This window comes from Rhinopithecus bieti, unplaced genomic scaffold (assembly GCF_001698545.2).
Source record: "Rhinopithecus bieti isolate Rb0 unplaced genomic scaffold, ASM169854v2 scaffold_13400, whole genome shotgun sequence".
In the NCBI taxonomy this organism is placed as follows: domain Eukaryota; kingdom Metazoa; phylum Chordata; class Mammalia; order Primates; family Cercopithecidae; genus Rhinopithecus; species Rhinopithecus bieti.
This window is the reverse complement of record NW_016807991.1, coordinates 3,755,604-3,778,927: the sequence shown is the minus strand read 5'-3', so window position 1 is coordinate 3,778,927 and position 23,324 is coordinate 3,755,604. Positions and strand designations below refer to the sequence as shown.

Here is a 23,324-nt window from a genome sequence, read left to right as displayed (position 1 = left end):
GGGGGGGATCAGCCACTGTGCTCCCGCGGCATGGCTGGAGGGGTTGTGGGGGGGATCAGCCACTGTGCTCCCGCGGCAGGGCTGGAGGGGTGTGGGGGGATCAGCCACTGCGCTCCCGCGGCAGGGCTGGGGGGGTGGGGGGGGGCAGTAACCCATCCCTGCCAGCCCCAGGGTAGGTTTGGGTATGGAAGACCAGGATTTGGGGGTGGGGGCTGCCCACCAGCACTCCAACTTTGTGTCCTCTCGCACCAGATTCTCTGCCCTCCACCATGCTGCTTTGGGGGGCAGCCTGGAGCTCATAGCCTTGCTGCTAGAGGCTCAGGCCACTGTTGACATCAAGGACAGCAATGGTGAGACCCCCATGTGCCCCTGACCCCCACTCCAGGCAGCTAGGGGCCCTACCCAGACCCTCGGACCACAGCTTGCTCCCATGACAACGTAGCAATGCTCATAGTTGTTAGCACAGCATCTCTGGGCTTGCAAGTGGCTTTTCCCTGTTTAATCTTCACAGCCTTCTTGCGCAGGGGAGTGGTACTAACATCCCGTTATTCAGATGAGTAGGTTGAGGCTCAGTGAGGTTTTGCTGCTGTCCTGGGGTCATCAAGATCCGTGGTGGGCACAGCAGGACTCTGGCTTCAGCCCTGTCAAGCCGGACCTCTTCCTAACCACACCTGGATGGAGCCAGCATTGCATCCCCTTGGGCTCTGCCCTCCCAGCTGGGCTGGCTCCATCCTCTGCTCAGTTCCTCTCCACCCCCAAGGCCGTCCCAGGACCTCCCTCAGAATCGCTTTCCTCCTGCCAGGCATGCGCCCGCTGCACTACGCAGCCTGGCAGGGCCGGCTGGAGCCTGTGAGGCTGCTGCTGCGCGCCTCTGCGGCCGTCAATGCCGCCTCGCTGGACGGACAGATCCCCCTTCACCTGGCCGCGCAGTATGGACACTATGAGGTGGTACGTGAGGCTGCCCACAGGGGCGTGGCGTGGGGCGGGGTGGGGTGCTGGACAGGCCAGGCCCCCTAACTTGGCTCCCCCGACCCCAGTCAGAAATGCTCCTCCAACATCAGTCCAACCCATGCCTGGTCAACAAGGCCAAGAAGACACCCCTGGACCTGGCCTGTGAATTTGGCCGACTCAAGGTGAGGCCCGCAGCCTTGGGGTGCTGGGTCCTGGACGTCTACAGGGTCTCAGGAGGAGGCTCTAACTGGGCGCTGGGTGCTGCAGGTGGCCCAGCTACTACTGAACAGCCACTTATGTGTGGCACTGCTGGAGGGCGAGGCCAAGGACCCTTGTGACCCCAACTATACGACGCCCCTGCACTTGGCTGCCAAGAATGGCCACAGGGAAGTCATCAGGTACTCTTGGGGTCCCCCCGCTTCCTCTTCACCTGCCTGCGGGACAATTGGTGCCCCTCATTGCCCTCCCCTGCTGCCCTCATCCCCCAGACTCTCCATCTCCCAGGCCCCCAGCAGTCAGCACCTCCTCCTGCCCCACCTCCCCCGTGACTCCCCTTGTCCACTGCAGGCAGCTCCTGAGAGCTGGGATCGAGATCAACCGCCAGACCAAGACGGGTACGGCGCTCCACGAGGCCGCACTGTATGGCAAGACCGAGGTGGTGCGGCTGCTCCTGGAGGTGGGTGTGGGCCCCTGCTCCCTCGCAGGTGTCCATGGGGCCTCTGCCCTGTGCCCCAACTGGGCTGGGGAGGTACGGGACAGAGGACTCCAGCATTGTTTTTGCATTGGCATCAGGGAAGAGGCCTGACTTCCTTCTGAATGGTGCCGAGGCAGTGCGGATGGATCGGGGGCAGACCAACCTGATTGGCACCCCAGATGTGCCTCTTACTAGCTGAGTGAACTTGAGCTTGTCCTTGACTGAGTCCCTGAGCTTCTATTTCCTCATGTGTAAAATCTGAAAATGATAATAGTACCTATGTCCCGGGTAGCTGAGAGAATCGGGTGAGGGGTGTCAAAAGTGCCCAGTGTGTGCTCATGCGACGCTGTGCACCCAGGGAGGTGTGGACGTGAACATCCGGAATACGTATAACCAGACGGCACTGGACATAGTGAATCAGTTCACCACCTCCCAGGCCAGCCGGGAAATCAAGCAGCTACTGCGGGGTGAGTACGGGGGAGGATACCCTGCCCAGGGGGGCCTGGAGCTGCTCAAGTAGGTACCAGGATGTGGAGGGGGAGTGGACGTCCCTGGGGGAGGGTTGTCAAGGGGATGAGGGGTGGAAAGATGCCCTAAGGACCCTTAGATGACACCTGTCCCCTGCCCCATTCTCTTAGAGGCCTCAGGGATCCTGAAGGTCCGAGCACTCAAGGATTTCTGGAACCTCCATGATCCCACTGCTCTCAATGTCCGGGCAGGGGATGTCATCACGGTGAGGGACCCCAAGCAGGCATTGCAAATACAAATGATTGCTGTTACTTATTTGGGTACCCGCTATGTTACCAGGTTCTGATCTGAGGTCTCTATATGTACCCTCATTTAATTCTTCCCAAAGCCAGGGAAGGCCGTGCTAATAGCATTTCTTCTTTAGAGATGACAAAATTGAGAATTAAACAAAATAAAATCAAGAGAAATTAAAGTGACTTGCCCAAGGTCACACAGCTAGCAAGTACTGGAGCTGGGATTTGACCACAGACTGCCACTGGGGCTTGCCCTGGAGGCACAGGGGAGATTGAGCTGGCTGCTGGCAGCAGGGGTGGAACTTGGGCCAGTGTGGGCATCAGAGGCCAACTCCTCAGGGGTAGGGGAAGAGCTGCACCAGGGTTGCCAGACCGCAGCTGTAGGGACAACTGTTTGCCACTTGCCTGGTGCTGGGAGTGACCGTCCCCACTCCCCCCCGGCCACAGGTGCTGGAACAGCATCCCGACGGCCGCTGGAAGGGCCACATCCACGAGAGCCAGAGGGGCACAGACCGCATAGGCTACTTCCCCCCAGGCATTGTCGAGGTGGTCAGCAAGCGGGTGGGCATCCCTGCAGCCCGCCTCCCCTCCGCACCCGCCCCCCTGCGCCCAGGCTTCTCCCGAACACCACAGCCTCCTGCCGAAGAACCCCCGCACCCTCTTACCTACAGCCAGCTCCCTCGGGTGGGCCTCAGCCCAGACAGCCCAGGTACCTGCTCCCAGGGGGCAGTGCTGGGCACTGTGTGGGTGTGTGGCCTGGGCAAGCTGCCAGTCAGCTGTCGGCAGCGTCCCTTGGGGCTCTGACCCTTTGGCTTCTGCTCCCCACAGCAGGTGACAGGAATAGCGTGGGCAGCGAGGGCAGCGTGGGCAGCATCCGCAGTGCCGGCAGCGGGCAGAGCTCTGAGGGCACTAACGGCCACGGCCCTGGCCTCCTGATTGAGAACGCCCAGGTAGGATGGTGGGGTCACGGACCAGGGCAGGGCTCACCCCCCACTGCCAGTTCCCCAAATGCTGAGTTGGCTCCTGCCCTGTCTCCAGCCACTGCCCTCAGCCGGAGAGGACCAGGTGCTGCCAGGACTCCACCCACCGTCCCTGGCAGGTAGGAAGGGTCAGGGGACCTGGGCTGGCTAGGAGAGGTGCAGGTAAGGAGGCCGAGGGTAGGCACCCCTTCCTCCTGCCACTTCTCCATTCTATTTTTCTTTCCTTGAAGACAACCTGAGCCACCACCCTCTGACCAACTGCCGCTCTGGGGAGCAGATCTTCACCCAGGACGTGCGGCCAGAGCAGCTGCTGGAGGGGAAGGTGTGACCTCCATTGGGGTGCACTGTGGGCCTTGGGGTGGGTAGGGCAGGGGAGATGCAAGGGCCTCTGTATGGACTGAAGCCCCACTCAGGCAGGCCCTGAGCCCCTGGTGGCGGCCGGGGCCTTGGTCCAGCTCCTGCTAATTCTGCCGCCTTCCCCCACCCTTGCAGGACGCGCAGGCCATTCATAACTGGCTAAGCGAGTTCCAGCTGGAGGGCTACACTGCCCACTTTCTGCAGGCCGGCTATGATGTGCCCACCATCAGCCGCATGACACCTGAGGTGGGTGCTGCATCTGGGAAGCAGTGCCCAGTGGGCAGGGGAGGGCCCAGCAGGCAGGGGAGGGGCCTGATGGCCAGACTTTGTGTGGCAGGACCTGACGGCCATCGGGGTCACCAAGCCTGGGCACAGGAAGAAGATCGCCTCCGAGATCGCTCAGCTCAGCATCGCCGAGTGGCTGCCCAGCTACATCCCAGTGAGCTATCAAGGGTGACTGGGGAGTGGGGCATGTGCTGTCACCCTCAGCTGTGGCTTTGCGGTGCCTTTTCCCCTCTGGCTGGGGGCGGAGGCTGGCTGGGAGCTGTTCTGAGGACGGTGCTCTTCCAGACCGACCTGCTGGAGTGGCTGTGTGCACTGGGGCTGCCGCAGTACCACAAGCAGCTGGTGAGCAGTGGCTACGACTCCATGGGGCTGGTGGCCGACCTTACCTGGGAGGAGCTGCAGGAGATTGGGGTCAACAAGCTCGGTAAGGACTGCCCTGAGGCCCGGCTGGGCCCCCACCTGCCTCCGGGGTCTCCAAGAGGAGAGAGAATGGGACCCAGCGGTCACCAGGACAACCCCAGCCCCAGCTAACCTTGCCACTTCCGTCCCCCATGTCAGGGCATCAGAAGAAGCTCATGCTGGGGGTGAAGCGACTGGCAGAGCTTCGGCGGGGCCTGCTGCAGGGGGAGGCCCTCAGTGAAGGCGGGCGCCGGCTGGCCAAGGGTCCGGAGCTGATGGCCATCGAGGGGCTGGAGAACGGGGAAGGCCCAGCTACGACTGGCCCACGGCTCCTCACCTTCCAGGGCAGCGAACTAAGCCCAGAGCTACAAGCGGCCATGGCAGGGGGGGGCCCTGAACCACTCCCCCTCCCACCTGCCCGCTCTCCCAGCCAGGAGAGCATCGGGGCGCGCTCGCGGGGGTCTGGCCACTCACAGGAACCGCCTGCCCCACAGCCCAGCGGCGGAGATCCCAGCAACCCCCAGGAGAGGAACCTTCCAGAGGGCACAGAGCGGCCCCCTAAGCTTTGTTCCTCACTTCCTGGCCAAGGACCCCACCCTATGTTTTATGTACCCCAGGGCTCACCCTCCAGCCCGGCCCCAGGGCCACCTGCTGGTGCACCCTGGGCCTTCTCCTATTTGGCCGGGCCCCTGCCACTCCCCCAGACCCGCCTCGACCTAAACGCCGGTCCCACAGCCTAAGCCGCCCTGGCCCCACGGAGGGGGATGCTGAAGGGGAGGCTGAAGGGCCGGTGGGTAGCGCCCTAGGCAGTTATGCTACCCTTACCCGGCGGCCAGGACGCAGCGCCCTTGTCCGGACCAGTCCTAGCGTGACCCCAACTCCAGCTCGGGGGACTCCTCGCAGCCAGTCCTTCGCCCTGCGGGCCCGGCGCAAAGGCCCCCCGCCCCCACCCCCCAAGCGCCTCAGCTCCGTCTCTGGCCCCAGCCCGGAGCCACCTCCACTAGATGGGAGCCCAGGGCCCAAGGAAGGGGCCACGGGGCCCCGAAGGCGAACACTGAGTGAACCCGCTGGCCCCTCAGAGCCCACTGGCCCACCTGCCCCGGCTGGGCCTGCATCAGACACAGAGGAGGAGGAGCCAAGCCCCGAGGGGATGCCCCCATCTCGGGGCAGCTCCGGGGAAGGGCTGCCGTTTGCAGAGGAAGGGAACCTGACCATCAAACAGCGCCCGAAGCCCGCTGGCCCCCCGCCCCGAGAGACACCCGTGCCCCCTGGCCTTGATTTCAACCTCACGGAATCAGACACTGTTAAGCGGAGGCCCAAGTGCCGCGAGAGAGAGCCGCTGCAGACCGCACTGCTGGCCTTCGGAGTGGCCAGTGCCACACCTGACTCTGCTGCCCCCCTGCCTTCCCCAACTCCTGGCGAGTCTCCTTTAGCTTCTAGCCCTCCCCAGCCCGAGCCCAGCAGCCTTCCAGCCCAAGGAGTTCCAACCCCCCTTGCTCCCAGCCCCGCCATGCAGCCTCCGGTGCCACTCTGCCCAGGGACAGGTCTGGAAAGCTCAGCTGCTAGTCGGTGGAATGGGGAGACAGAACTCCCGGCTGCCCCTGCCGCCCTCCTCAAGGTGCCCGGAGCAGGTAAGAGGGGAGGCCTGTGGGAGAGGCACTGCTGGCAGGGTTATGTCTGGCTCAGCCAAGTCCCAGGCCAACCATTTTGTCTCTGCAGGAACAGCCCCCAAGCCTGTGTCGGTGGCCTGCACCCAGCTGGCATTTTCTGGCCCTAAGCTAGCGTCCCGGCTCGGCCCCCGCCCGGTGCCTCCTCCACGGCCTGAGAGCACTGGGACTGTGGGCCCAGGCAAGGCCCAGCAGAGACTAGAGCAGACCAGCTCGTCCCTGGCAGCTGCACTGAGAGCCGCAGAGAAGAGCATTGGCACAGAGGAGCAAGAGGGGTGAGGGGCCGGATGGGGAGGGAGAGAAGGCTGCGGAGAAATGGCGCTCCCTGCATCCTCTGCCCGGGGACCATGGGGATATTGGAGGGGGACATTGCAGGCACTAATGGGATAAGAGGCCAGGTGTTGGACTCACCCAGATAAGGGAATCCTGGTGGCTGCCATTTAAGAGGCACATGAGCCTGGCCAGTCCCTTGCCTCTCTGAGCCTCTGGGAGCTATGACAGCTCCCTGCGCCAGGGCCAGTGGGGTACAGGCCAGTGGCTGATCTGACCGCATCCTTCCCCTTGCTGCAGTGCCCCCAGCGCCTCCACCAAGCACATTCTGGATGACATCAGCACCATGTTCGATGCCCTGGCTGACCAGCTGGACGCCATGCTGGACTGAGCTCTCCAGCAGTGCCCACTGTGACCTGCCGAAGTCCACTGCCTTTGCCCCAGCACAAAAGAGGCCCCTGCCACCCTAGGGATGGGCCAAAGGCTGGTCAGGCTGAAGCGCCCCTCCTAGCAGGGCCCCTTCCCACTCCAAGCCAGCGGCTGTGAGCACCGCAGCTCTTGTGGGGCAGCCCAGCTTCTCAGAACCTGACTAGCGAGGGGCCTCCACTGCATCTCAGCCAAGCCCCTCCCAGGGTGATCTGACCGACAGCCCTGCTCCTGGACAGGGACCCTGGTAAGAGCTCTCTCCTCAGGGAGGAAGCCGGGGTGGGGCTCTGGGGGTGCTTTCTCTGCACCCCCCAGCCTGTGTCCCAAGTTGTTGTGCCAAGGGAATGCCTCTTGCCACCCACCATCCTGCCCAGGCCCTGAGAGGCTGGAGGAGGCATGTGTCTGGCCGGGCCCCCTCTCCGTAGGTGTACAGAGGACATGTAAATACACAACGGTGGTGCCCAGGCAGCTCCTGCCCCCGCCTTCCCTCAGAGGCAGGGCTAGCAGGGGTGGGAGGCAGTGGGCTTAACAGATCCCACAAGTCCTAACTTTTCAATTGTAAATGTTATTTTTTAAGCAGAGAGAAATGCATTTATTTTAAATGGAATTTATTCTATCTATTAACTGCCTGAGAGGACACAATGGGGGAGGGGCTTCGGACCATAGCAGGAGCCCCCGCTGCCCACCTGAGGGCAGGGAGAGCCTGACCCCGTTGGCCCAGGCCCTGGCTCTGTAACCATTAACCTCTTCCCCCAACTAACACCAATGAAAACACCATTCCACGTGACTGGGCTGTGTGTTTGCCTCTGTGACATGGGGACCCCTGACCCCAGGGGTCTCACCTGAGCCAGACCTGAGGGACCCACCAGCGTAGATGGAGGAAGGCTGAGGCCTCCCTTTGCCAGCCACCGCCGTGGGTGGGCAGACCCTGCAGTGGCCTTACAGACCAGCCACAGGTGTTTCTTAGCAATTGACACATTTTAATACAAACCAGTCTACATTCATTCCTAAAAGGCTCATTTCCAGTAAAAAATATACACCAGTAGAAACTTCTCCCAGAACTGGGGCAGAGGCTGAGGAGACCTGGGCCAGATTCCCCGAGACTGACAGATAGCCAGCTTGAGCCAGGCACAGGAAGAGGCTCCAGGGCGAAGCGGGGCCCTGCTCCATCTTCAGGTTCAGGCGGGAGACTCCCCCGCAGAGGGAGGGAGGGGAGGCACTCGGGGCCACATCCAGGCAAGCACCACCACCCTGCCCTCCACGGCAGCCTTGGGAGTTGGACATGTTGGCCAAGGCTGCTGCTGTTGCTTCTCCAAAGAAGGTTCGCTTCAAGGCCATGTCCAGGGACCCACAAGCAGAGGCACTGGGGGTCAAGGGATCCCCAAGGGGGCAGCCCACAGGCGAGGGGGTTGAGGGCCCCTCTAGGGAGCGCCTGAGGCCATACATTCAAGAGTGTCCCTGGTGAGGCCCAGAGAAGAGCCAGGATTGGCCAAGGGCCCAGGCCGTCAGCTCCTCCACAGTGAGCCCCAGGGCCCGGGAAGACAGCGGGGTCTGACACGGGGAGCTGGGCTTCCAGTGCCACGGGTGCAGGAGCAAACCCGGAAACATTCATGATACCAACTCCCCTGTTCAGAAATGGGTCTGGCTTTAGCCCCTGGGATGGGGGCAGCTACGGCTGCCATAGCCAGTGGCTCAGAAGGGAGAGTTCATGCCCAGCTTAGTTTCAAACTGCAGCTTCTGTCGCTTCTGGTAGCGGACTCGGACCCTGATGGGGCAGGAGATTAAAGTACAGGTTGGCAACAATCCTTAGACCGGGGGCCAGGGCAGGACAACAGAGGAGAAGGGAGGGATGAGCAGCGGAAAGGTGGGGGAGTGTCGCCAAGGGAGTGACTGGTTTAGGGAACATGCCTGAGCCCAGAGGGAGGCGCCCTGCTGACAGCTCACCGAATCTCATGTAGCTTCACGATCTCATTGGTCACCACCACAAGGACCAGGGACAGGCAGCCCAGGAGCCATGTCAGCAAGGGCACGTCCTCCAGGCCAAAGTGGACATGGCTGTCCCTGTGCGTCCACAGCTGCAGGTCCACGGCCGTCTGGACCACCTGACCCAGCAGCCTGCGGGAGGCGGCGGCCCCGTGTGAGCCCTGACACTGCCTGCTTCCTTCCCTGCTCTCCCCGGTACAGCAGTTAGCTCAGGCAGGGCACAGTTAAACCTCTGGCCCCGGTCCCGCCCTCCAATCCTAGCCCTGCAGAAGCCCCTCTCCTCCCCAGCCCGCACTCTGCCCTCCATCCTAGCAATACTCACACCACAGGCACTGTCACGGCCCACCAGAGGTTGGTCAAGGGGCTCTTTCTCCACAGGGGCTTGGTGCGATGCACATGGGTGATGGAAATGAAGACTGGGGAAAGTGGGGCAATGTGGGGGTCAGAATTCCACAGTGGGGCTCCTCTCCCACCATCATCTGCGCCCTCCCAGGGAGCCCTCTCACCAGTGTGCAGAACAATCAGGGCGGCCGTGAGCTTCTGAGCCGACAGCAGTCCGTTGGCAAAGTCCTCAAACCAGGCTGGAGCCCTGTCGTCGTTGCTGCCAAAGTGAGGCATGGGCTCAGCCCCTCTGGGGCCGCAGGGAGGTAGGCTGGGGTGGGGAGGGAGGAAGCCTTGAGGTGAGGCAGGCGGTGGGTGGATCTCTGGGGCTGGGACCCACCTGGGCAGCATGATGGAGGAGCAGTTGGTGAGGTTGCCGGCCCGGGAGCTGTCACAGAAGCTCTGCAGTGTGAAGCCAAAGCAGATGAGGCACGAGCTGATGGTGAGGCTGAACTTGAGCAGGAAGCAGAGCAGGAAGTAGTGCTGGGTCTGCCGGGGAACAAGGCCAGTCACTCCTGGGGCGCACAGCCCCTCTGCCGGCTGCTCCTAGCTCTTCCACGTACTCAACAGGCTCTTAGTAAATGGTCAGGCCTAGGGTATAGGGAGCTCACACCCCAGCAAGGGTCTTTCCCAGCTCTGTGCCGCCACCTCCTCTTTGATCTGGGGGAAGACTAGGAACCAAGTGCCAGCTTCCCAGTTCTGCTGAAGTCTCCCATCCAGAGCCTTCCAGATTAGCCCCTCTCTCCTCCCCCAACCCTGTCCCTTCCATGCTCACTTGCAAGGCTCACAGGGTCTGCTTCGCTTACCTTCTTGGGAATGGACTGGAGGTTTTTCCCTGTTGCCATAGACATGATGGAGCTATGGGGGGGCTTCCCTAGCAGAGAGATGCTGAAAAGCAGAGATCACATAGAGGGATGGTGACAATGACCCTCTGTCCCTCAATTCTCACAGAGGGAGCCTCTAGGGAGTCTTGCGTGTGAGGTCGAGTCTGTCGAGGGGATGGAGTAAAACAAAGGCTGGGCGGCAGTGGCTCACACCTGTCATCCCAGCACTTTGGGAGGCCGAGACGGGCAGATCATTTGAGGTCAGGAGTTCAAAACCAGCCTGGCCAACATGACAAAACCCCAACTCTACTAAAAACAAAAATTAACCGGGCGTGGTAGTGGGCACCTATAATCCCAGCTACTCAGGAGGCTGAGGCAGAAGAATCACTTGAGCCTGGGAGGCGGAGGTTGCAATGAGCAGAGATTGTACCATTGCACTCCAGCCTGGGTGACAGAGTGAGACTCCATCTCAAAAAAAAAAAAAAAAAAAAAGACAAAGGGGGTTCCCTCCATGCCTACTGTACCAGAGGAGGTGAGCCCTGAGCAGTTCCAGAACCTTGGGCTCCTAGGGCTGCACAGTGACATCCAGACACCTCCAGCTTGGGCTTGGGGGGTGGGGAAGCTGCATGGCATCTCACCTGAGCAGAGGGTAGCAAAAGCAGGACAGCCACAGGATGTCAGTGGTACTCAGGAGTGGCGGCAGCTGGACCAGGCAAGAAAGGAACTAAACCAGGAAAGAAGCCAAGAACCACAGTTCGATTCAGGCAAATAATAAGGGCATAGGAGCCCCCGAGCTCCCTTGCCCCAGGCCCAGATAGATGCTCACATCCTGCCAGAGGGAAGTGGGGCCGGAGGGAATACTGTTCTGCCAGCGAGTGTCATCTCCAAAAGCCTAGGGGCTTCACAGGGCTCTGGGGGCCCCTTGACTGTACTGCTACCCCCAGCCTCCCTCCTCAGATGTTCTGCTAGCCCCTGAGTGAAGGGGCGAGTGGCACGGGGGTGATGCCTGTGCAGGCCCCACCTCACCTGGATGACCACGAGAGTCAGCTGACACTGCAGCAGGAAGAGGAAGCACTTACGGATGCCATAGGTGGCGTGCCGAGCCTAGGGACCAAGAGGGACAGATTATGGCTGGGTCTGCCTGTCCTCTCCCAGGCCCAACAGGTGACACACTTCAGCCAAGAGCCAGACTCCCAGGATGCTTCTATAAGGGGAGCAGAGGCGAATGTTACTGCCTGGGAGAGCCCACTCGGAGGGCTGGGGCATGCGGTCCCCCAGATAGGTCCTGTGCTGTTACTCCCACCCCGGGCGGGTCCTGCGTCTCTCCTCCTTTGCCTGCCAAAGCACCCACCTGTTCGATAAGCCGGATGATGCTGATGGTCTCCTCCTGGCGAAAGGTCAGGGAGCAGGGCAGGCTGTTGAGCTGCCCTGACAGCTGCAGGGGAGAAAGGCCATCCGAGGCCTGGGCCATGCTGGTGCTGGTGGCATAGCCAAAGGTCTCCCAGGAGCAACGGGACGGGTACAGGGGATCCAGGGCAATGCTGCTCAGGGTGGGAGACACATACCCTTCAGCTGCATCTCCCACAGGACTGGGCACCCCACCCTCTTCTCCCACTGTGACCAAGTGCATTGGTCCCAGCCAGGGGAAGTTGGCCATGGTACACACCCCCAGCCCCATACAGGCCCATCTGACCCTCTGGTGTGGGAGGTAAAGGCTGGCCCGCAGGCTCCAGGGTCCCGCCCTGACCTGATGTCACTCTGGAGGAAGAGGCAGCTGTTCCGCAGGTTGGCAGAGCTGCCCAGGCAGCAGGTCACCTCCCCGTACTCTTGCATGATCTTTATCATCTCACACATGGCTGAGGACAGCATATGAGGGCACAAGAGTCAGGCAGGCAGAGCGCCATGTGGGCACTGGGCAGAGACCCATGGGACAGGACAGCAGGAGGCAATGGGAGGTAGGCCCCTCTTTGAAACAACCCCACCCCCAGCAGCGGGATCATGTGAACATTGGCACTTCTGACTCCAACCCACAAGATTCCCCAGCTGACCCCAGCCCAGGTTTCTTCACTCCCTGCATGGAAAACCTATATCCCTCCAGAGCCCACAGGGTGCCTGGGCCCAGGCAGAGCGCAGCCACAGGGACCAGGCTGCCCAAGTACCCGTGGCCACAGCACTCACTCTCCGGGGTGCAGTCGGTGAAGAGGGGCACTAGCAGGGGCACGTTGTCAATGTTCTGCAGGTGGGGCCGCACTTGGTGGATACCCCGGGGCAGCTTAGCCTGGAGAAAGCAGAGATGCCAGTGGCTTCAGGATGGGGATCAGCATCCCTCCATCCCTCCCCTTCATGTACCTGCCCACTACCTCTCTACCTCTACCCTGGACCAGCTATGGGACCACTACAGGAACACGTGAGACGGATCCTGCCATCGTACCCGGTTGGAGTCCTCCAGGAAGCTGGGGATGTCGCTGTCCGTAGGCTGGAAGCTGATGAGGTCCGAGTGGCCCTCCTCCTCCATGAGGAGGAGCCCTTCTGCATCGTCTCGGGACACTGTGGGGACAAAAGCCTCTCCCTCACCTTGGGGCCAGCCTTCTGGGGCCCTGTCCTTGCCCTGCAGATGGCAGAGAATTTCCTGCCTCTGTGTCCACTCCTTCCTGCTGATTACTGTTTCCCACAGGGACATCACAGCCATTTCCCAAGGGAATGTATTTATCTGGAGGGCTCTTGGGAGGCTCTTCCTGGCTGTGGCTCTGAGGAGGGGAATCCTCCCACCGCCACCCCGTCCCCACCCCACGCCTTTGCCCTTACCCTGATTCAGGTCATCGTGTAGGGAGCCTGCGTGGCTCGGGCTGGAGGGGGGGATCTCGGAGCCAGGCATGTCACCATTGGGTGTGAGGGAGATGTGGCAGTTCCAGCCCGTCTCCAGGCCCATTTTTTCTGCAAACACCTGTGAAAGGCAGACGGCCGTGAACGTGTGGGTCCAAAAGCCCATGGGAGACAGAGTTAGTGGTGGCAGAGGGGATGGCTCTCCCCACCTTGCTTTTGAGCTCATCCTCCAAAGAGAAGTAGACGAAGCGGATGCAGGCGTTGACGAGCCCGTCGATGAGGCGTACGATGTCCAGCCGGGCCTGGTACTGGGAGGACACCATGCCCATGAAGATCTGGCCGCTCAGGGCCTGCATGCAGTCTTCCTTCTCCAGCACCTCCCCGATCCCTTCTTCAGGCAGGACACACAGGACACGGCCCGATCAGGACACCCAGGAACCAGCCCAGGGCCACACACACAGATGCCACACCCAAATCAAGGAGCACACAGGCCCCAGGGGACCACACACAGCCACAGATGCACACAGCCAAGACACACGAAGGAGCCGACAGACACAGGAGAAAAGACAACGAAAGGCATGCATCAGTCAGGTGGCTGAATCCGAGCTGGGAGCCATGACAGGGCATGGCTTCGGCTTCTGCCCAGCCCTACTCCAGGGCTGGGGGACCGGCCCCACCCTCAGCAATGGCTTCAATTCACGGTCTCTTGGGTTGAAAAAACCCGGGAAGTGTGTGTGTCTGGTGGGAATGGGGTGGTGTGGTGGAGCTTCTGGGCCCCTCTGCACTGGCGGGGTGAGAGACCTGGTCTCCTGTGTGATTCTGCCAAGCCTAATGCTCTATGAATGCTGCTTGGTAACTTCCCAGGAAAGCGCTCTGATACATGTTACCCACTTGAGCATCACAACCAACCAGTGAGGCAGGCCAAGTGAGCACCCGCTGATAAGGGAGGAAACTAAGGGACTCCCCATGTCACTGGATAGAGTGCCACACTGGCACCCCAGCCTGGGGCTGCGGCCACTGAACCCTTTGCTGTGGGGGGTGCCAGCGCCCTACAGAAGCCCTCCCTGCTCCTGGGCTTCTGCAGCCCAAGGGAGCCCCAGCACCAGCCCCGCTGGACAGACGCACGAGGTACCGTCAGAGCTCCAGCTGCTGCGGCGGGCGTTCTGCTTGATGGGAATGGTGCTGGGCAGCTCGCACATGGTGAAGATGCTGCTTTGGCCAGGCACCTGTACCAGCTCGATGCACTTGCCATTGAGCTGAGAGGACAGGGCGCAGTTCATGGGCTTGTAGGCGAAGGCAGAGCAATACCCAGACAGGCAGGCTCGCTGGTAGAAGTCCAGCACTTTCTTTCTGCCGGGGAAGCAGGTGGAGGTGAGGTGAGCGGTCCTGCCTGTGGAGGGCAGGTGCCCCGGCAGAGTGTCTGCTCTTGCTGCTGGCACATGCTTCCCCACCCACCTGTCAGATCCCGAGAGAGGGTAGATGTCAGCTCCGTCCCAGAAGTCTGTGCAGGCTTCTAAGACCACATCAGCGGTGCCATGGGACAGCATCTGCTCTGTGCCTGGGGGGACAGAGTTCAAACCCTGAGTGTCACTAACTAGCCCCCAGCCCTCACTCTGACCTGACAGACAACACACTGCTGTCCTGGAGAAGGACGCTGAGGACCCCTGCCAGAGGAGGAGACTCCCTGGGACTCACGATCAACAAGGGTCTGCAGTGCCACTGGGCTTGGAATGCAGACACCATATTCCCATCCTTTGGACAATCCCGGCCTCTGGAGTCAACACCATCCCAGCCCTGGTCCCCAGGTCCAGCCCCTGCCACAGTGGAGCACTTGGAATCAGTCTACTTTTCATCTGCCCAGGCCTCCCTAGCAATGGGTGGAGCTGGGTACAGCCCCCCTGCCAAGCTCTGGAAGGTCTGGCCTCATGCTGGCCGAGGTAGCCAGGGCTCACTGGTGGTGGTGTCTTTAATGAAGAGGCTGATCATGTGGCTGAGGGGAGGCCGCCGCTTGGTGACACAGGAGAGCCGCCCCAGTGATGTCTCCTTCATTGTCTCGGCACTGGGGAGGCGGTACAGCGCCAGGTGGTTCTCCTGCTTGAAGAGCTCCTTGGCCCCAGGAGTGAAGCCTGCAGGGCAGGGAACAGGAACTTAGGGCCATGCCATGCCAGGTCCATTAAGTCCCATGAGGAGTCGGTACTGGACCTCTTCAAGGAGGCAGGTCCAGCCAGCCATCCCCTGCCACAGGGGCCCATACCAATGAGGCGGGCAAGCTCGCAGAGGCCCCAGGGCACATGCACGGGCAGCACGGCACTGTGGCTCTCTTGCAGGGCGATGTTGCACAGGTGGTCGGAGAATCGGCACAGGCGCTCGGTGACGCTGGCATTACACAGATTCAGCAGCACATTGAGGCCCAGGGGTTTGAGGGAGGTGAGGTGCAGCTGCCAGTTGGAGTCATCAAACTGGATGCAGGAGGGGTTCTGCTGGTCCTGGGACAGGCTCAGCATCTCCAGGTGGTAGTCACACACAAAGTCCTCTGCTTCGTAGGGGTCGCTCTCCATCCCGGGCTGGGTCTGGGGGAAACATGGACGGGAGCCTCAGCCCTCCCGGGAGAGGGTGCGGGGAAGCCAGCACTGGCTCCGCCCACCTCCTAAGGCTGGGGAGGTCTCCTGCCCCTGAAATGCACCCTTCCCAAGAGAGAGCTCCTGCTCACTCTCTTCCACTCCCTTCCCTCCTGAAATCCGCTTCCTGTCCTTCTTGGGCTCCTGTCTGCTTCTGGGAACTATTAATATATCTCATGACACTGGCAGGAGCCAAAAAGAGGGGTGGCCAGACCAAAGGGGACACAGTTGAGGGATCTTTTGTGGCCAGGGAATATCTCTGAGAGGGAGCCCCGGGCTGTGTGTGTTTGGAAGGTTCCAATAGGGACACCAGTGATTGCAACCACAAGAATGGAAGGGTGGGGGAGGCTCCGCCTACTTCGCAGCAGAGACTTAGGGAGGACCTCAGGGGCCACTGGCCTAGGCTGGAGGTGCTGGGATGGAGGGCGGAGACGCCTGCTCTTTCAGACCCCGTGGTGCCAGGCTGGCCAGGGAGGCCAGGACGGCCTGTGGCTGAGGGCGTGGCTACCCCGCGCCACCTTCTCCCCTTACCTTGCTGGGCTCTTCTTCGCCACCCTCGGTGTCCCTGCTGAAGCTCACGTTGGAGCCAGATGGGTGTTTGCTGCGGCCGTGCGCTTTGTGGTGTGAGTAGGGCTCGGGGGGCTTGGGAGCCTCGCCAGGCCAGTCACCACGTTCCTGCTCGCTGGAAAGGTGCAGAGTGTTGTTCAGGGAGCCAGCCAGGAGGGCGTCTCGTTCATGGGGCTGAAGAGAATGAGGAACACAGGCTAGGACCAGTGGCTCCCATGGCCCGGGGAGGCAGGATGCTTCTAGGTCCCCTGGCTGCCTTGTCTTCACCTCACCTGCCCAGAAGCAGATCCTAATGGTGCTGAACCCTCCTTCGCCCTCCTAAACCTCACCCTCCCTGGCCAGGCTCCAAGGCTAAACAGCCTGGCCCAGAGTCGGGCCCATGGGAGCCGGCCGTACCTCCTCCTCTACCTCAGGATGGCAGAAGGAGCGGGTGGATAGGCCATCGGTGAGGTCCTCATGGCTGCTGTGAGGGGGCTCCACCTTCCCGCTGAAGAACAGTACAGTCTCTGGGCTGGGATTTGGCCATGACAGGATCCCCTGTTTGTCCACACAGCATAGGACCTGCATGGAAAGCGTTTGGGATAGGAAAGGAGCCTGGCATTGGCCCACCCTGCCCAGGGGCCACTCAAGCGGCAGGTGGGCAGCCCAGGCCCAGCCAGAGAGCAGAGCGGGCACAACAGGTGCCTCCTCCCCGCAAGGCCCACCCTCACCGTGACGGAGCCCAGGCTGTGCAGCAGGCTGGAACTGTGGCTCAGCGTTGGTGATGTCCCCCGGAGCACCCTCAGGAAGTGGCCCCAAATGCAGCGCAGCATTTCCTGGTGAGAGAGAGGAAGTCTGCAAGGCCATTTAGGGCTCGGCCTCATTTCCCTGGAGATGGCCTCTAGGGGGAAATACAGGGGAGCACCACGAAGTTGGGGTGGAGAGGCACTTCTCTAGGGCAGGGCGTGCACACATTATGGGAACAGGCCCAGGTTATGTCCACATGTAACGGGTGGACATGGGGCTCCAAGAGCCCGGTTGGAGGCTTTAAGGCCAAAAACAGGGGAGTCCCAGGGTTGTGGCTCTAGGGACTTGCAAGAGAAGCCATCCCGGGTCAGCGTTGTACCTGAGAGGAGACAGCCTCCGTATAGCTGCTGAGAGTGTCCTCTGAGAACTTAGCCAGCTGCACGGAGAGAGGGCGAGGTCCTCAGTGAGGAAAAAGCCGCCTTCACACAGGTCTCTCCAAGCTGGCAGAGGTGGGGCCCACACCAGCGGGGCTCCCAACCCCTTTGGTAAAGGGCCCGGGCCGTCCTGACTCCCCACCTGGTGGAAGCCAGGGTAGACTCTCACCCACACCCAGGGCCTGGCCTAGGGGCCCTCCTGGAATGGAGAGGGCCTGAGGCCTGGAGAGCTGCCCAGGCTGACCAACATGCCGAGCCCAAAGTGAGGCTGGACTTCTGCCCCTGTCCTCTGGCACCGCCAACTCCCTCTTTTTGTTCCTGTCACTTCCCCCAGACGCCTTGGAAGAACCTACCAGGGAGCTGGGTGAGGCCTTGCTCATCTGGGCCAGGACACGGGCCTCTCCACAAGCGGTTGCCAGAACCCAGAGGACTGGAAAGAGCAGGGGGAGGATGGGCAGGACGCCATTCACCTGGGAAGGAGCGGACCACACAGACGGCTCTTGAGCTCTGGGTCTGGGGAGGAGGGAAGGGAAGGGCTGCCCTGGCCCCACGGCCATTCCCTGGGCAGGAAGGGCCAGCTCTCTCGCAGGCAGGAATGGAAAAAAGGGAAAGAGGTGTTCTTTTTTTTTTTTGAGACGGAGTCTCGCTCTGTCGCCAGGCTGGAGTGCAGTGGCGTGATCTCGGCTCACTGCAACCTCCGCCTCTCGGGTTCAAGTGATTCTCCTACCTCAGCCACCTGAGTGGCTGGGACTACAGGCGCGCACTACCATGCCCAGCTAATTTTTATATTTTTAATAGAGACAGGGTTTCACCGTGTTGGCCAGGATGGTCTCGATCTCTTGACCTCATGATCTGCCCGCCTCGGCCTCCCAAAGTGCTGAGATCACAGGCGTGAGTCCCCGTGCTTGGCTGGAAAGAGGTGTTCTTAACCTGAAGCTTAAGGGGACCTCTGGGCTGCAGAGAGGAAGGGGACAGCCCGGATACTAGGAGAAGAGCCAGCCCTGCAGGTCGGAGGGAAGCATGACAGAGAGGACAGGACGGTCCTTGCCTGGAGCTGCAGGAGGGTGTACTGCCAGGAAGTGACCCCCGGGGCACTGAAGATGAAGCGCAGGGCATTGGTGATGAGGAAGCCGGCCTGTTGGGAACAGCAGAGGCACAGCCTTGACCCCACCCCTCTAGAGCATCACAGGCACTGCTGTTTTCCTTCCTTTGCTACTCCACAGGCTGGCTCGCTCTGCGACCCTCTGCATTCACTCCTGCTCACGTGAGTGGCCCTGAGACTCCCCCGCCACGTCCAGCCCTCTCCTCTGCCCCATGCAGCCCCGCGCAGCCCTGCTGCACGCACCAGGACCACAGGCACAGCATAATGTAGCATCACCGACTGCACTGTGAACCGCTCATTGTCCAGGGCAGTGACTGGTCGGGACAGGGCCATGTCCAGGCACCACCTGCAGAAAGAAGTGACTGTCAGTGTCACTTGGCAAAGAGGCCAGAAACCTACAACTTGGGAGGATTCTGGGCTTCTCTGCCAGATACCGCTTCTTCAAGCACCGTGAGTCCTGCGGTTCCATGCTCTGCCCTGGCCCTAGCCCATGTTCACCTCCAGAGCTGTTCCCTCAGCGTAGAGATTGGGAGAGGGCAGCACCCAGTCTAAGAATTCTCACAAGATGCTAAAGACAGGAGCCTAAGGAGATGCCTGGCCTCAAAAGAACCTTGAGATGAATGGGACCCTTCCTTGTCATCTCATCCCCTCTTCATGGAAGGCACCAGGGACAGCAGGAGGCGGGGCGGCACCCCTACCTGATGTTGTCAATCACAGGGGTCTCAAGGACACGGAAAAGCCGGTGCTGCTGGGGGCTCTGTGGCCCTCTCTCCACTTCTCCCCGGGGTGAGGGTGGAGGGGAGAAGGGGGGGAAGAGGTCTCCCGGCTCCAGGACAATGTGCTCATCATCCTGCAGGCAGCAAGTGGGAGAGTGGGGGCAATGAGAGGGTCCTATCAGAGGCCACTCTTCCTGGACAATTCAGCTAAGTACAGACATTCCCTGGGGTTAGGCGCCATCAGCCCAGAGTCCACTGGGGCAGGGCCTGTGGGACTTGACTCTTAGCGAGAATAAAGAACAGCATAGGGGGCTGGACGTGGTGACTCACACCTGTAATCCCAGCACTTTGGGAGGCTGAGGCAGGTGGATCACCTGAGGTCAGGAGTTCGAGACCAGCCTGGCCAACATGACGAAACCCTGTCTCTACCAAAAAATACAAAAATTAGCCAGGTGAGGTGTGGTGGCGCACGCCTGTAATCCCAGCTACTCAGGAGGCTGAGGTGGGAGAATCACTTGAACCCAGGAGGCAGAGGCTTCAGTGAGCTAAGATCGTGCCACTGTACTCCAGCCTGGGCGACAGGGTGAGACCCTGTCTCAAAAAAAAAAAAAAAAAAAAAAAAACAGTAGGGTGGAGGAAGATGTCCCAGAGCCTCTGCCAAAAAGCCAATGAGCTGGCCAGGAAGCTTCAGGACGAAGTCTGAGGACCCTCCCATTATTGCCTGTGGATGCTCCCACCGCATTTCCAGGGGAGAAGGAAAGCCTCAAGTTACCTTGATCCCCCTCAGAGAAGCAAACGATTCCTGGCCAGGCCTCAAAGCTATGATGTCTCCTTCAACCAGCAGGCTGACTGGCAGGTTGACCAGGTGTCCGTCTCTGTAGGCCCAGTGCAGGGACCAGGATGGTGCAAAGGGCATGTGGAGGTCTGGATACATGGCACTGGGCCACTGGATCTCCCTGCCATCCCTGAGGGCATCTGAGGGGAATGGAAAGAGGGAAACAACCCTCTCGGCCATGGCCCTGCACCCCAGTCAGATATAGCAGCACCTCTGGAGCACTGTCTGCCCACTTCGTCTCCTAGGAGGTCCATGGCAAACCCCTCCACTCATTCCAACACTTCCCTGCTTTCAAGGACGCCTCCCTTGTAAAGCCCTACCTGGCCACTCCAGCCCCAGAGCCTCTACCTCCTCTCAACACCTGGAGCTGTCATTCTTTGTACCCCCATCCCATTCAGATACACTTCACAAACATTGTGGAGGGTCTGTGAGAGGTCCAAGGTGGAGACAACAACATGGCTCCTCAAGGAGCCTGAACCCAGTGGGGCAGATGAGACATATGGACAGATAACTCCAAACAAGGCAAACACGGCTAAGCATTAACAAAGATCCCTGTGCTGCAGGAGTCCAGAAGAGGGAGCAAACCGATTTGCTGGGGCGATCAGAGATGTCTTCCTGGAAGAGGAATTACTGGGGATGGGCCTAGAAGAATGGGTGAGATTTTGTCAGCTGGAGATGAGTGAGGGAGAAGCTCACCAGCAAAGAACAGTGGAGAGAGGCACAGAGGCAGAGGCTGATAGACAGCGGGCCTAGGACTGGTGAGTAGTTTTAATGTAAGAATGAGGAGGAAGAGAAGAGGCTGGAGAGGAAGGTGGGCCTGTGTGGGAAGCTCTGGGAGGCCATGTGTGCCTCTGGGATGGCTTCCATAAGCAAGAGGGAGCCACTGATGCTCCTGGGCAGGAGACGAAGCTCTGGAAAGCAGGGCCCATCTTTTGCCATCAGCATTGCACTCCCAGTGCCTGGCACATGGTTGCAACTAACCATCTCAGAATGAAAGGACAAACTCTCACTTGGCATCTAAATGTCCACTACCCAGTTCTGTTGGGGAAAGTCTCATGAGCGGGTGCTGCTTCTCCCACAGCACCTGCCCTGGACATGCCCCTGGACAGCAGGAGCCACCGTCCCTCAAAAGAGCCTCAACAACCCTCAATCCGCAGCCAAGCTGCATAAACACCGCCTGAATGAAAGGCCAAGCAGAAATCCAAGCAACTCCCTTCCCTTTTGGAACTGGGCTGCTCCATCTCAGGCTCCCAGCCCCCTACCCCACCGCAATTCCTGCAGGTATCTCTGCCCACCTCCCCATGTCTCCCAGCACAGTACACCAGACAAGATGGACTTGAACAAGAAAACTTCAACCATCCTCCTGCTGCGTGAGAGGTCTTCCCTGTTAGTTTCCCAACACGAGCCAGCCCGCAGGCCCACCTGCCACCGTTGGCCTTCCTGCCTGCCCAGCCTCTGCCTGGGCACCCACCACCATCCCACAGCTCTCACTGCCCTGCTCAAAAGAGGGTGGGCATCCTTCTAACTTCCCAGATGACAACAGCCCCTGCAAGTCCACAGGCAACCCGTCTGTGCTGGGGTGCAGGAGGGAAGCCCTCAGGGCTTTGATATGTCCGGTCCTCTTTTCCCACCAATATTCCTACCCTTGACCTCACCTTGGATTTGGTCAATGATCCCTCGCAGCCTCCGCTCTACCTCCCGACGCTTCAGCCGGTCTTGCCGCCCAATGAGCACAAGATTGAGAAGCAGTAACAGGAACAAGGCCGAGGCGTTCACCAGCCCCACCCCACGGCTGGCAGGAGGAAAGAGAGGGGCACCCACAGGGAGTGAGGGCTTGCCCACCCAGCAGCCCCTGGGCCACAGCTCCCTCCCACCCCAGTCCCTTGTGGAAAGTGTCCTGTTCTGGTGCCCTGACACCAGCTAGGCCTCTGACCCGTCAAGGGACTGAGGAGGTTCCCTTACATACCAGGAGCAGCTTGGGGGTGACAGCCCCCCTTGGAGCCCTGGCCGTCCCAGGTGTTGCAGCAGGACAGACAGCACAGCTGGAAAGGTTGGGGAGCAGCCTCTGGGTGCATACCTCCCAGCCGGCTGGCCCCCACAGCAGCCCAGCAGCAGCAGCACAGCCAGTAGCATGAGTGAGGCCCCCGGCCAGTGGAAGCAGGAGCAGCGGTTACTGTGGTGGAGGAAGCTGCTTCTCCACACCTCCTGGGAAGGGACAGTGAGGGGACAATGTCCCACTCCAATCTGGCCGCCTCCCCCAGCACCCTCCCCAGCCCTCATGACCGCCTTGGTCCCCTCCCTTTGACCTTGGCTAGCCTCCATCCTGTTGGGCTCCTGCAGCAAGCAGGCTCAGGAGCCACTCTGAGGGGAACCCTGGCTTCTTTCTGACATTTCATGAGGCCTCAGTTGGGTCACACCATCCAGGGTGACAGTGCATCAGAGTCCTGAGAAGGGGCCTCTCACTTCCCTGCCATCTCAGCCGGGCCCTGGTGGTCCCGAGAAAAGGCTTCACCTTCCAGGTCAGACACTTCTTCCGCTCCCTGAGATGTCCTTCCAGCACTGCCTCCAGCTGCTCCTTCAGGACGCTGAGGGCCTTCCGCGTGGACAGGCCCAGGGCCGAGGGAGGCTCGCCCTACAGGCAAGCAGGAGGCGTTGGGCGTCACTGCCAGGCCGAGGCTGTGCAAGGCACGCGGGCCCCAACCCTCCCCTTCCCTGGCCCTTCATCCTTCCCCTCCTCTGGGATCCTCACATCTCTTCCCCTACCAGCTCTGGCCCCTCAAGTTGTGACCATGTCCATCTCCACTAAATTACAAACTGTTCAAGTGCACAGCCTCCTACCCTACTCTTTACAGCCAAGTTTAAAAACAAAACAACTTTTTCTTTTATTCCATGTTCCCCAACTCACTTTCCCCACTGCTACCAGCGAGCTCCCTGCCCACCCAGCCTGCGCTCACCACTGATCCCCCAATTTATTGCAAGGGGGCCAGCCTTTGATTGTATGGACAATTTTATTTTTTTTTAGATGGAGTCTTGCTTAGTCTCCTAGGCTGGAGTGCAGTGGCGTGATCTTGGCTCACTACAACTTCTGCCTCCTGGGTTCCAGTGATTCTCCCGCCTCAGCCTCCCGAGTAGCTGGGATTACAGGCCCACATCACCACGCCTGGCTAATTTTCTGTATTTTTAGTGGAGACGAGGTTTCGTCATGTTGGTCAGGCTGGTCTTGAACTCCTGACCTCAAGTGATCTGCCCGCCTTGGCCTCCCAAAGTGCTGGGATTACTGGCGTAAGCCACCACGCCTGGCCTAAAATATATCTGTTTTTTTTTGTTTGTTTGTTTGTTTGTTTTTTGTTTGTTTTTTTTTGAGACGGAGTCTCGCTCTGTCGCCCAGGCTGGAGTGCAGTGGCCGGATCTCAGCTCACTGCAAGCTCCGCCTCCCGGGTTTACGCCATTCTCCTGCCTCAGCCTCCCGAGTAGCTGGGACTACAAGCGCCCGCCACCTCGCCCGGCTAGTTTTTTGTATTTTTT

The 23,324-nt window shown here is 60.4% G+C and overlaps 2 protein-coding genes across 10 annotated transcripts in view; one reads left to right on the top strand and one right to left on the bottom strand.

Annotated features, from left to right (window-relative positions):
- The window catches only part of CASKIN2 (CASK interacting protein 2), a 16,776-nt gene extending 9,199 nt beyond the window's left edge, over positions 1 to 7,577 (top strand). Inside the window, 18 exon segments of the mRNA XM_017884659.1 lie at positions 253 to 350; positions 803 to 948; positions 1,038 to 1,133; positions 1,219 to 1,349; positions 1,519 to 1,627; positions 2,004 to 2,112; positions 2,284 to 2,378; positions 2,854 to 3,115; positions 3,235 to 3,356; positions 3,445 to 3,505; positions 3,617 to 3,708; positions 3,879 to 3,989; positions 4,081 to 4,182; positions 4,314 to 4,452; positions 4,587 to 5,111; positions 5,114 to 6,058; positions 6,147 to 6,369; positions 6,665 to 7,577. Of these exon segments, the coding sequence (XP_017740148.1) occupies positions 253 to 350; positions 803 to 948; positions 1,038 to 1,133; positions 1,219 to 1,349; positions 1,519 to 1,627; positions 2,004 to 2,112; positions 2,284 to 2,378; positions 2,854 to 3,115; positions 3,235 to 3,356; positions 3,445 to 3,505; positions 3,617 to 3,708; positions 3,879 to 3,989; positions 4,081 to 4,182; positions 4,314 to 4,452; positions 4,587 to 5,111; positions 5,114 to 6,058; positions 6,147 to 6,369; positions 6,665 to 6,755 (3,457 nt within the window). The 3' untranslated portion in view covers positions 6,756 to 7,577.
- TMEM94 (transmembrane protein 94) overlaps positions 7,384 to 23,324 on the bottom strand; it is a 46,369-nt gene continuing 30,428 nt past the window's right edge. The window contains exons 3-32 of one of the 9 annotated variants that reach the window (XM_017884653.1): positions 22,312 to 22,431; positions 21,877 to 22,004; positions 21,455 to 21,591; positions 19,737 to 19,939; positions 18,947 to 19,098; positions 18,492 to 18,594; positions 18,195 to 18,281; positions 17,500 to 17,616; positions 17,092 to 17,148; positions 16,697 to 16,801; positions 16,395 to 16,547; positions 15,951 to 16,160; positions 15,056 to 15,371; positions 14,754 to 14,927; positions 14,257 to 14,359; positions 13,934 to 14,151; positions 13,011 to 13,192; positions 12,784 to 12,922; positions 12,410 to 12,525; positions 12,157 to 12,256; positions 11,726 to 11,834; positions 11,330 to 11,519; positions 11,005 to 11,082; positions 10,617 to 10,702; positions 9,961 to 10,042; positions 9,495 to 9,643; positions 9,280 to 9,374; positions 9,096 to 9,189; positions 8,735 to 8,905; positions 7,384 to 8,555 (exon numbers count right to left, since the gene is read on the bottom strand). In XM_017884653.1, the coding sequence (XP_017740142.1) occupies positions 8,483 to 8,555; positions 8,735 to 8,905; positions 9,096 to 9,189; positions 9,280 to 9,374; positions 9,495 to 9,643; positions 9,961 to 10,042; positions 10,617 to 10,702; positions 11,005 to 11,082; positions 11,330 to 11,519; positions 11,726 to 11,834; positions 12,157 to 12,256; positions 12,410 to 12,525; positions 12,784 to 12,922; positions 13,011 to 13,192; positions 13,934 to 14,151; positions 14,257 to 14,359; positions 14,754 to 14,927; positions 15,056 to 15,371; positions 15,951 to 16,160; positions 16,395 to 16,547; positions 16,697 to 16,801; positions 17,092 to 17,148; positions 17,500 to 17,616; positions 18,195 to 18,281; positions 18,492 to 18,594; positions 18,947 to 19,098; positions 19,737 to 19,939; positions 21,455 to 21,591; positions 21,877 to 22,004; positions 22,312 to 22,431 (4,047 nt within the window). In that variant the 3' untranslated portion in view covers positions 7,384 to 8,482. Of the gene's footprint in view, positions 8,556 to 8,734; positions 8,906 to 9,095; positions 9,375 to 9,494; positions 9,644 to 9,960; positions 10,043 to 10,616; positions 10,703 to 11,004; positions 11,083 to 11,329; positions 11,520 to 11,725; positions 11,835 to 12,156; positions 12,257 to 12,409; positions 12,526 to 12,783; positions 12,923 to 13,010; positions 13,193 to 13,933; positions 14,152 to 14,256; positions 14,360 to 14,753; positions 14,928 to 15,055; positions 15,372 to 15,950; positions 16,161 to 16,382; positions 16,548 to 16,696; positions 16,802 to 17,091; positions 17,149 to 17,499; positions 17,617 to 18,194; positions 18,282 to 18,491; positions 18,595 to 18,946; positions 19,099 to 19,736; positions 19,940 to 21,454; positions 21,592 to 21,876; positions 22,005 to 22,311; positions 22,432 to 23,324 lie in introns of all 9 variants that reach the window. The other 8 variants (XM_017884652.1, XM_017884658.1, XM_017884649.1 and 5 more) reach the window with 8 other exon arrangements.